At 42.5% G+C, this 12,219-nt stretch overlaps 1 protein-coding gene across 2 annotated transcripts in view; it reads right to left on the reverse strand.

The window, feature by feature from the left end:
* Window positions 1–12,219, reverse strand: part of LOC120924395 (piRNA biogenesis protein EXD1-like) — a 147,026-nt gene that overhangs the window by 89,658 nt on the left and 45,149 nt on the right. For both annotated transcript variants that reach the window (XM_040335341.1, XM_040335340.1), the window contains exon 2: window positions 4,895–5,040. In XM_040335341.1, the coding sequence (XP_040191275.1) occupies window positions 4,895–5,040 (146 nt within the window). The remainder of the gene's footprint in view (window positions 1–4,894; window positions 5,041–12,219) is intronic.

The following is a 12,219-nucleotide window of genomic DNA, read 5'->3' on the forward strand; positions in this document are numbered from 1 at the left end:
ATAAGAGTGAATTGAGGCTTCGATCAGGTCCGCCTGAAAGGGCCCAAAGGGGTAATTTGGGGAATATTTGTACTGTCTTGACATGTTAGGGCCTCAAGAAATGAGACCGGCCGTCAGTATATATATATATATAAAACTTCACAACAAATACATAGATTATGGTTTGGTCAAAATATATGAAGAGAAATTACTTATTGGCAAAATGTTATAAACAGAAACGCATTTTAAACTTTTTTTTGAATTTCCGTTTTTTTTTTCTCATGTTGCATGTGTATTTCTCATTCAAATTGTGACAGCGCTGAAAATTGGCCTAGGAGGTGGTTAATATCCCTTTAAAATGTATTGTCTTGACTGTCGATCTAAACCATTTACTGTTGACTGTCTCACTACCTCTGCTGGTAGTTTATTCCAAGCATCAACTACTCTTTCAGTAAAAATACTTTCCAAGTTTTGAACTTTCCTCCAGTTAGTTTGAGGTCATGTCCCTAGGTTCTTGATTTTGGTTTCATATTGGAAAAAAACTTCCTTCCTGAACCTTATTCGCCCCCTTGATGTATTTAAAGGTTTTAATCATTAACCATTTCACCCCCAAGGCTGTCATATGACGTCATGGACTTTCAGTGGGGATATTTGAATGATGCTTTGAGGACAATAGAGATTTCCGGTGACCAGATGGTCACCAGTCATCTCTATGACCGTCAGAGGCCCGGGCACCCCGATTCCCAGATGTAAACAAAGCCACGATCACGGCTATCAGTATGAGATCGGTGTTTTTTTTTTCTCCTCAATTGCATGCTTTCCAGCCTAGAGGAGAGATGCGGGGTCTTATTGACCCCGCATCTGTACCATAAAGAGGACCTGTCACTATAGATTTGGATGTTTACATTCCTTGCAATAGGAATAAAATTAATCAAAAAAATAAAATATATAATTTATTGTGACAGGAAGTCAGGTAAATCTGTGGGTGTTGTCACAGATGGGAGATACACCAATTGTTATTAGGCGTCGGCTGCAGAAATATCTAGAAAAGGTTTAAGGGCATCGGAAGACTACAGCTGTTCAGAATGAGGCAATTAAGACCTCTATAAGTAATCCAGATGATTACCACAAATTGCTGCATCCTGAGGCTGAGTGAAAGAGAGCAGTAGCTTAAAGTTTTCTGAGGAGGTGAGGAAGTGATTGATTTTTCTGTGTGATAAAAAATCAAAAGACTATTGTTTTTCTGCTGTATGACCAGCAGTGTCTGCCCAGCACTAGGCTGTACCAGACTCCATAGATAGGTTCCTGTGTGGTGAAGATAGACACCCCAAGTGGCCAGGGTTTATTTTATGTTTGATTTTGTTTATGCTGTTTGGATGCTTGCACTTGTTTCCAGCAAGATGGAAGAATAAAGCAAAATCTTTGTTTTCAACCATCTTTGACTGCCTGTCTGTATAAATTCAGTGTGTAGTGGACCCATCCAAGGGGTCACACACTCCGCTACCAAGCAAACCCCTTACAATATACAATATATGTGTAACGCCTGGTTACTTTAGAGTACCGGTGCCATTTAAATTCAGAGGGGGATCAGAGTGTAGTTAAACTCTGATCCAAATTGTTATGTTCAAAACAGGGTCTCTGTCTCAGCTTGGCTGTGCTGTGGGATCATTCTTTTGTTCTAGGGTGTTCTTCCCACCCCAGTAGATGGCAGCAGTGGAGTCAAGGTTTGGGTGCTCTTCCCCAGCAGCCAATCAGGAGGGTTGAGCCTCACTGTGCATGCTGGGGGAGGGTATTTATGGGGCAGACGCCATTGGTTCTGGGTCTTCTTCGTCCAGTGTGGCACCCACCTTAAGGGTGACCACATCACGGCGCCCCGGCGGTGTTCCTGGTTCCGGGACCATGTTGGTCCGGAACATTTGAGCAGCGACGGGACCCAGTGATCGACTGGGTTCCCACCTTTGAGGATCCCAAGCGGTATAGCTGTTTGGTGGGGAGTCCGTCTGAGGAGCGCCAATGAGAGGCTGGCGATCCAAAAGGATTTCGACAAACCACTGGGGATCAAGGTAGCCGGACACTGAAGGATCGATCACCTGTCAGTCGGTACCTGGGCGACGTTGAGAAGGAGATTCAGGCGTAATTCACCCAAGGAGGATCTCCTCCATAACTGCAATCAGAGAGGGCCTGTGGCAGAGGTGTCTCCCTGACGTTCATTCAGGAGGGTCTGCGGCAGAGACTTTATCCTACCAAGGTTCGAGTGATACTCCGGCTGCCAGGTCAGTGAGAGAGGCTTGTCCGGGTACACTAAACCCACTCAGGCAGGAGTGGTACGGAAAGTGTTCTATATGGGAACAGGACTGTTCCAAATACTACCAAAAAAAAATTCCAGAAGGAAAACACTGCGCTAGATAAATATGTACATAATAAACCCCAATGGTAAGTGATAGATTAATAATAAGCTGCCAGTACCAAAAAAAAATTGTGATACAAAAAAAAAAAAAATCATAAAAACATGTGTAAAATACAGTACAGCGCTAAAAAAAATCAAAAAAAAAATCGAAGCTTTAAAATAAATTAAAAACTTAAATAGACAAAATTGAATGATGATTGAGAAACGCTTCTCACAATGGAAAATTCATATAGAAAAAAAGTGACACAGAAAAACATGTGCGAATATAGAAAAGTCCCACTAATATGTGGAAAACATATGAAAAATAAGTCCTTGCAAGATAAGTGACTCCTTGAGGGGTAGATCCCACTAATAATGAATGTGTAGAAAAACATATGAAAAAATAAGTCCTTGCAGGATATGCGACTCCTTGAAGGGTAAATCCAAATAGACACCCAAAGAGAAAAGTTTAAAGGATAGGGAAAACGTCATCCACCAGGAAAGCACCCAAAAGTGGTATTGTAGTCTCCTTACCCTGTCAGTGTGACCACCGTTATAGTGATCTCAGCGCACCTGAGGATTTTAGGTCTCCCTCTGGACCCTCTGTGGGATATGTGAGGTGGTATCTGTAGTCTGTGTGAACTGCAGGCCCCGTCAAGGCACTCCGTGTACTGCAGCGCTGTACTGTATTTTACACATGTTCCAAATACTACGCCTGAATCTGCCGTTCTCCTTTTTCCTGCAAACTCTATCCCTTTCATCACCAGTTGATCTTTATTACCCAGCCGGGTAAAAACAAGCTTAGAAAAGACACTTGTTGCAGACATTTTACTATTGCTACATGCACCATTCACCCCTAGGAATTCGGAAGAGTCACAAGGTAAATGTGCCACCCAAAACAACCAGCAGCTCCTCCGGGGGTAGTGCTACATATACACTATATATTATATATATATATATATATATATATATATATATATATATATATATATATATATATATATATATATATATATATATATATATATAAATGCCCCTGCCCCCGGTAGCTCGCGCTCAGAAGCGAACACACATGCAAGTCCAGCCCACATATGTAAACGCCGTTCAAACCACACGAGAGGTATTGCTGCATGCATTATGCCGCGTGCACACGATCGGTTCGTCTGATGGTTAAAAAAACGATAGAAAAAAACGATCATGTGTGGGCACGACCATCGGTTAAAAATCAACACATGCTCAGAAGCATTGAACTCAATTTTTCTCAGCATGTCGTTGTGTTTTACGTCACTGCGTTCTGACACGATCGGTTTAACTAATGGTGTGTAGGCAAGACTGATGAAAGTCAGCTTCATCGGATATCTGATGAAAAAATCCATCAGACCGTTTTCATCGGATGAACCGATCGTGTGTACAGGGCATTAGAGCATGAGCAACAATTCTAGCACTAGACCTCCTCTCTAAACTGGTAACCTGTAAAAAAAAAAATTAAGCGTTGCCTTTGGAGATTTTTAAGTAAAAAAGTTTGGTGCCATTCCACGAGTGTGCGCAATTTTAAAGCAGGACATGTTAAGTATCTATTTACTCAGCGTAACATAATCCTTCACATGATACAAAAAAATTGGGCTAACTTTACCGTTTTGTTTTTCAATTCATGAAACCCCCAATGGCGCTCGAAAAATTATTGCGCAAATACCATGCAATGACCGCCATTTTATTCCCTAGGGTGTCTGCTAAAGAAAAACCATATATAATGTTTGGGGGTTCTGAGAAATTTTCTAGCAAAAAAATATGTTTTTTTTACATGTAGGAGAGGAGTGCCAGAATAGGCCCAATATGAAAGTGGTTAACTACCGTATATACTCGAGTATAAGCCGACCCGACTATAAGCCGAGGCACCTAATTTTACCACAAAAAACTGGGGAAACGTTTTGACTCGAGTATAAGCCTAGGGCAGGGATATGCAATTAGCGGACCTCCAGCTGTTGCAGAACTACGAGTCCCATAAGGCATAGTAAGACTCTGATAGCCACAAGCATGACACCCAGAGGCATGATGGGACTTGTAGTTTTGCAACAGCTGGAGGTCCGCTAATTGCTTATCCCTGGCCTAGGGTGTACATCTGCATGCCTCACTATGTCCATATGCATGCCTCACTGTGCCCATGCCTCACTGCGCCAATGACTAGACTGACGTTTAACATGGGAGTCTATGGAAGGGGTGCCCGGCTTTGAAAAATTGGTGTCCCCCAGATAACAAACTTTGCACAATTGTAAAAGAGTGGGACTACATGTGACAAGTTTAGGGTCCGGGTGACCTACCACCATCCGGTACCGGGTCCCCAAAGTCCAGGAGATCAGGCGCAAAAAGGTGACTCGAGTATAAGCCGAAGGGGGCATTTTCAGCAAAAAAAAAAAGTGCTGAAAAAAAAAAAAACTTGGCTTATACTCGTGTATACACGGTACTCTATACAAAACGAAACAAAAATTGCTTTGTAAATGCTTTGACAATAATAACCTTTAACACACTTACCTTTACTCAACATAAGTGACCGACTGTGATCAATATGAATCAGGTCTCCCTGATAGGTTGCATTGGACAGGGTAATGATAATTGGCTTTCCAAGGTACCTTCTAAGGGCAATGTAATCGATCTTCTGTTCCTGTTCACAGATCCAGCTGATAATGACAGAAAACATAGGGAATGTTCAGACTATTCCACAAACATATAGCAAGTAATACATTTTCATACAGTCCCGTTAATCCCAATTAACCACTTAAGGACCGCCTCCTGCACATTTACGTCGGCAGAATGGCACATGTACGTCCTGTACTAGTATCTAGCCGTGGGTCGGGGCGCGCTCCCGCGACCCGGTCCGAAGCTCCGGGACCGCGATTGCTCCCCCAAGCTAAAGAACGGGGACAGCCGTGTGTAAACACATCTTCCCAGTTCTTCACTGTGGTGGCGTCATCGATTGTGTGATCCCTTTTATAGGGGGACACAATCGATGATACAGTTGTAAACACACGAGGTCACACATAACCCCATCAGCGCCCCCTTGTGGTTAACTCCCAAACTGCAATTGTCATTTTCACAATAAAACAATGCATTTTAAATGCATTTTTTGCTGTAAAAATAATGACAATGGTCCCAAAAATGTGTCAAAATTGTCCGAAGTGTCCACCATAATGTCGCAGCCACGAAAAAAAAAAAAAAAAAAAAAAAAATCGCTGATCGCCGCCATTAGTATTAAAATTTTTGTTTTTAAAAATGCAAAAAAAACTATCCCCTATTTTGTAAACACTTTACATTTTGCGCAAACCAAACGATAAACGCTTATTGCGATTTTTTTTTTTTACCAAAAATAGGTAGAAGAATACGTATCGGCCTAAACTGAGGACAAAAATGTTTTGTTTTTTTTAGATATTTTTGGGGGATAGTTATTCTAGCAAAAAGTAAAAAATATTGCATTTTTTTAAAAATTGACGCTCTTTTTGTTTATAGCGCAAAAAATAAAAACCGCAGAGGTGATCAAATACCACAAAAAGAAAGCTCCATTTGTGGGAAAAAAGGACGCCAATTTTGTTTGGGAGCCACGGCGCACGACCGCGCAATTGTCAGTTAAAGCGACGCAGTGCCGAATCACAAAAAGGGGCAAGGTCCTTTAGCTGCATTTTGGTCCGGGTCTTAAGTGGTTAAAATGTATCTAAACCTAAGCACATGTAATATCAATTGCACCATACAAGGGCTTAGTATATGGTGGCTGCATTAGTTTAGTTTTCTTTTTTTTTTTTTGGCAAAAAAACACTACCTACCCAATGCGCAGTGTTGTCACACTATGTCGGGGAGTGAATTATAACTACAGAAGACCTTTGTTGTGTAGAGAAGTAAAAGTATTTGCTTTGGCGATTCTTACGGGTTCGTGGGTCATGATGCGCGCGTGAGCCCTCCATTCGGGCACGATACGTCAGATCTTTACTGTGCATGCACCGCTGACGTCAGTGGCTTCACGCAAGGTGAATATCTCCTAAACGGTACAAGTTTAGAAGATATTCATTTTACCTACAGGTAAGCCTGATGAAGCTTACCTGTAGGTAAAAATGTGCTAGAAAAAAAAAAAAAGGTATACAACCACTGTAATGAGGGATATCTTTGCTTCCCACAGCTCTGCAAGAGATTTATCCCCACAAACAAAACGGCTTGTGCAACATGGCCCTTACTTTGCTTAGTATGAACAAAGTATAGGTTCATTGAGAGGCAGTTTACACCAGTTGCATTGGACTGTGCTGGAAAGTCTAGCCCATTGCAGTCTCAATACAAGAGAAGGCCAGTTCTCACCACCTTTAGCATGGGGTGCTTTATTTCAGCACAATGCAGTGAAACCCACTGTACTGCAGCCAATAGAACTATACTATAGTTATATATCCCGTGATGAAGTCACGTGATGCGACGACACGCGTAGGGACCAGGAGCACTAGATCCTACACGCTCTGACGGCAGGGAGAGGAGCTCGTTGCTCGTATGTGTTTTGACCTTGTCCCTTCGTTACAAATGTGAGTGCAACTTTTATTTTTTCATTAAATACTTTTTATTGCGGAACTGTACTATGTGCCTCCCTCTCTTTCATTCTACCCACATCCTCTAAGCAACACACTTGATACTACGTGGCAAGCCAGTAGGTGGAGGAAGTGGAAGACAGACACTCAGGAACACACACAGGATCACTTGCGAACTCGGCGTTCGTTGGAGATCGGTCCACTATTCATGGCCTCCATGTGAGTGCATGTCTATGTGATTTATCATTTCTCAAGCACCCTCACAGTATTACGCCATTATCCCTTTGCTGTTTACTTTTTTATGCCTATCTGATGTGGAGCCCCTCAGCTATATACAAGCCTTGCTGCATCTTTGCGTATACACCCGTGGTGTCTTTGGCTGTCCGTGCTATAGCTGTGAGGTGAGCATTTAGGAACCACAAGAGGTGTCTGCACTGAAGTTTGTTCTCCCAACACTGGAGTTTGGCTTTTCTTTGGAATCACCGTCCATAAGACTTTGCTTCATCATACACTTGTGTGTTTGTCATTTCACGTTTATGTGTATTCACTGGACTTATTTACATTTATATTTATTACTTATTATACACAATTTATTTTTGTTCATGTTTTGCCTAAGGCCCCATTCACACCTAGGCGTTTTTACGCCTGAAGCGCACTGCTCACAAACGCCAGAGGGGAGAATTAACATTATTCCCTATGGTGACTGTTCACACCTGAACGCCCAAACGCCTGTCGCGCGAAGCTCAAACAAGTCCCGGACCTTTTTTTGTCGCGCGAATCGCGCGACAGCGGCGTTTGAGCGTTTTTTTCCCCATAGAAAGTAATGGGAAACGCGCGTATTGAGCGTATCGCGCGACAACGGGCGTTTGCTATGGGCGTTTCGTCGCTTTAATCAATAGAACTTGTCGCCCATGCAGAAGATTAAAAAAAATCTACCAACATAGCAACAAGTGATGAAAAGATGATAATTTTTCCTATTGGCTAAAATAAGAAACGCCGAAGTACAAAAACGTCGCACGACGCTGTATGCAAACGCGCAAATAAGCATGAATACGCGCAAAAAAAAAAACGCCCGAAAAAACGACCGAACACCCAGGTGTGAATGCAGCCTTATGCTTGTTCGAGCATCCACGCATTTGCACTGGTAGTTCATACTGCTTTTATGTATATTGGTATACTTTATTTCACTCAATAGGAGGTTAGTTGCCCCTAGTGGTCATTTTACCCACTCAGTGGGCCTTGTATCACTTTTTGTTCGCTCAGACAGACAGCGCAGTCACTATCACTTACCGTATTTATCGGCGTATACCGCGCACTTTTTTGCCCTGAAGATCAGGGTAAAATCGTGGGTGCGCGGTATACGCCGATACCCGCGCCGAGTTTGAATCCTGCGCCGACATATACCGAGCCCAGTACACTCGGCAGTCTCGGGTCCTTCCGTGCTCACGTCCTGGACGTACAGGACGTCAGCGCGAGAGTTGCCGAGCCTGCGCTCTGTATATGTCGGCGCAGTATTCAAACTCGGCGTGGGAAACAAGCGGGGAGGACGCCGCAGAAGGACGCCGGACCCGACGAAGAGGACACCCGAAGCCGCAGACGGACGCCGGACCCGACGAAGCCGCCGATGGACATCGCACAAGACACCAAAACTGTAAGTACAAAAAAAATTTCCCACAGGAATCCGCTGCAACTTTAGGGGTGCGCGCTATACGCGGGAGCGCGCTATACCCCAATAAATACGGTACTTATATGTCAGAATTATACTTGCCTTTACTGCAGTGCTGTGGTGTGGTGTCCTGAAGCTCTGTGCCGGCCGCTGCAGGTGGTTGGCTCCCAGGTACCGATTGCCAGCCACACGTGTAGGAGTTCATTAATCTCAGCGCTGCCAAAATTGTTCACCGAGATGCACATGCAATGTACAGGAGCGGACAGGCAGGTAAGAAACTTTGTTGTAGAAAAGTCATAAGGGTTGATTTACTAAAGGCAAATGGAGTGTGCACTTTGCAAGAGTGCACAGACTATTTGCCTTTAGTAAATCAACCCCATTTCAGGTCTTTACTATATTACAAATCCTGTCAATTCCCCATGTTTTTGGCATAAAGTTCCACTTTACTCAAATGTCACTTTGTTTTTAAAACGCAAGAAAAAAAAAGGCACTGTTGTGAACAAGAGACCTCAAGAGAAATATATTCTGTGAAAGTTTGTAGCTGCCATTGCTGATCCTGTACAGAAAGTGCTAGCTGCCTGGTGCTCTGTGTACTTTCTTTATCACTGACCCAGAAAAAAAAAAAAAAAAAAAAAAAAAAAGCATGCAGCAAATTACATCAGAACTAAGTCAGATCACCTGATCTATATCCTAGTCCAAAGGGTTTAAAGCGGAGCTCCACCCAGAAGTGGAACTTCCGCTTAAACCACTCCTCGCCTCCTTACATGCCACATTTGGCATGTCATATTTATTTTTTTTTGGGGGGGGGGGGGTTCGTTAGGAGTGGGACTTCCTGTCCCACTTCCTCCTTCCGCCCAGGGACCGCTTAGGCGTTTCATCATATCGCCTTGGGCGGCCCCTCCCTGTTGGTGATTGCCTGGGACACGTGACAGGTCCCAGGCGATCGCCTATCCACTCCTAGAGCACAGCGCGGCTCGTGCAGCGAGTGCCCGGCCGTGAAACCGAAAGCTGTCACGGCCGGGTGACCACAGTCTGAATGGAGGCGCTGGACAGTGGAGCAGGTAAGTGTCTGTTTATTAAAAGCCAGCAGCTACACTTTTTGTAGCTGCTGACTTTTAATAAACATAAAAAAGGCTGGAACTCCCCTTTAATAGCCGGGAAAAAAAATACAAAAAGCAAACAAAAAAAAATTTTATATATATATATATATATATATATATATATATATATATATATATATATATATATATATATAATCTTTATTATTGAAATGACTACCAGACAGCTAGTATGTTCAGGAGACAGGTAACATAAAAGGTTTCTTTCTGCACAGAATTTCTATGAAGCACGCCTAACGTTATTGTATTTTGTGCTCCTGAGGTTTAGGTGCCGTTTCCAATTACAGAAAGCAGGGGGCGGCATTCTACTTTTTATGTGTACTGGCAGTATACAGCAACTGAAAAAATGCAGAATGTTCTACTCTTGTATGTGATCTTCAAAGTGCTTTTTGTTTTTAGGAAAATGCTGGGCTATTCACTAAAATCCACCCTCTTCAAGCTGCTCTACAACAGACATTTCCAGTATTATACACAGAGGGGCTTATTCACTTAGACGGAGCATAAAGCCGAATGCTCAACAGCCAAAAGTATTACTTCATCACTTTCAGACATCCGTTCACTGATTGTTTTGTATTAGCTAAAAACTTCATTAGGAGAAGATCTGAAATGAGGGGAAGCTCTGCTGATTTTATCATCCAATCATGTGCAAGCTAAAATGCTGTTTATTTTCCTTGCGTGTTCCCCTCAGATCTACTGCGACTGCACTTGTAGTGCAAAGTGGATTTGCCTTTCGTAAACCCCCCCCCCCTCCCAATGTCTGAGCTACAGGAGAAAAAAGGCAAACATCTCAGATTATATATATATATATATATATATATATATATATATATATATATATATATATATATATATATATATATATATATTTTTATTATAATTTTTTACATAATGGTAAAAAAAAAAAAAAAAAAAATGCTAGAAATAAATTTAAAGTGGAAAATAAAAATGGCATGCTTGCAGTGGGGTTCCCCCTACAATGAAAGGGTTAGATGCTTGCCTATGCCTAGGGTACTCAAGTCCCGGGTGCCAAGCCAGGACTCAACTGTGAGATTCAAGCATAACAGGAAATCAGGACGACTGCACCACTAGTGAACAAAATCAATAAAGTAGATTAGATTTTGTTCAACATTGGTACAGTCATCTTGATTTCCTATTAAACTTGTAGTACTTTTACTTACCTTATCCCTTACTAACCCAGAAGCAGTCATTCATCTCTTCTCCGACACTGGCTTGTGGACAATCCCTTAGTGTCCTTAACTACAATGGAGAGCTATTGGCCCTGCATTGTACTTAATGATGTCACATTTTCTGCAAAAGCAAAGTCTCTGAACCAGGGCTAACACATTCTTTAACACTCCTGAGACTTGTCATACAACTTCAAAGTTGCATGACATGTAGTGACTTTGAAGCCGTGACAGTGTGAACAAGGGCAAAAGGCTTAAGGCTTTTTACCTTCATGCAGCATATGCATGAAGGTAAAAAAAAACACAAAAAAAACAAAAAAACTGTGTGCTGTTTCCCCCACAGCCCCCCCCCCAACTCACTTGAGCCCCCTCTCAAACAATCGATGTGCACGAGAGCCTCAGCTGTCCCGGGACAGCAGTGGAAGCCATTAACCACTTAAGAACTGGACCAATATGCAGGTAAAGAACCCTGTCCCCTTTTTGAGATTCAGCACTGCGTCGCTTTAAGTGCCAATTGCGCGGTCGTGAGACGTGGCTCCCAAACAAAATTGATGTCCTTTTTTCCCCACAAAAATAGAGCTTTCTTTTGGTGGTATTTGATCACCTCTGCGGTTTTTATTTTTTGCACTATAAACAAAAATAGAGCGACAATTTTTAAAAAAAATCTATTTTTTACTTTTTGCTATAATAATATCCCCCAAAAATATATATATTAAAAAAAAAAAAAAAAATTTTCCTCCTCCGTTTAGGCCGATACGTATTCTTCTATATATTTTTGGTAAAAGAAAAAAAATGGCAATAAGCGTTTATCGATTGGTTTGCGCAAAATTTATAGCGTTTACAAAATAGGGGATAGTTTTATTGCATTTTTATTAATAATTTTTTTTTTTACTACTAATGGCGGCGATTAGCGATTTTTTTTCGTGACTGCGACATTATGGCGGCCACATCGAAACAATTTTGACACATTTTTGGGACCATTGTCATTTTCACAGCAAAAAGTGCTATAAAAAATGCATTGTTTACTGTGACAATGACAGTTGCAGTTTGGGAGTTAACCACTAGGGGGCGCTTAAGTGTGACCTCATATGTGTTTCTAACTGTAGGGGGGCGGGGCTGGACGTGTGACATTGATCCCCTTTCCCTATATCAGGGAACAGATGATCAATGACAGTGCCACTGTGAAGAACGGGGAAGGTGTGTTTACACACACACCTCTCCCAGTTCTTCAGCTCCTGTGACCAATCGTGGGACCCCGGCGGCGATCGGGTCCGTGGGGCCCGCAGTCACGAAGCTTCGGACCAGGTTGCGGGCGCGACCCACGGCTGGGCAC

The sequence above is a fragment of the Rana temporaria genome, chromosome 1, assembly GCF_905171775.1.
Source record: "Rana temporaria chromosome 1, aRanTem1.1, whole genome shotgun sequence".
NCBI classification, from domain to species: domain Eukaryota; kingdom Metazoa; phylum Chordata; class Amphibia; order Anura; family Ranidae; genus Rana; species Rana temporaria.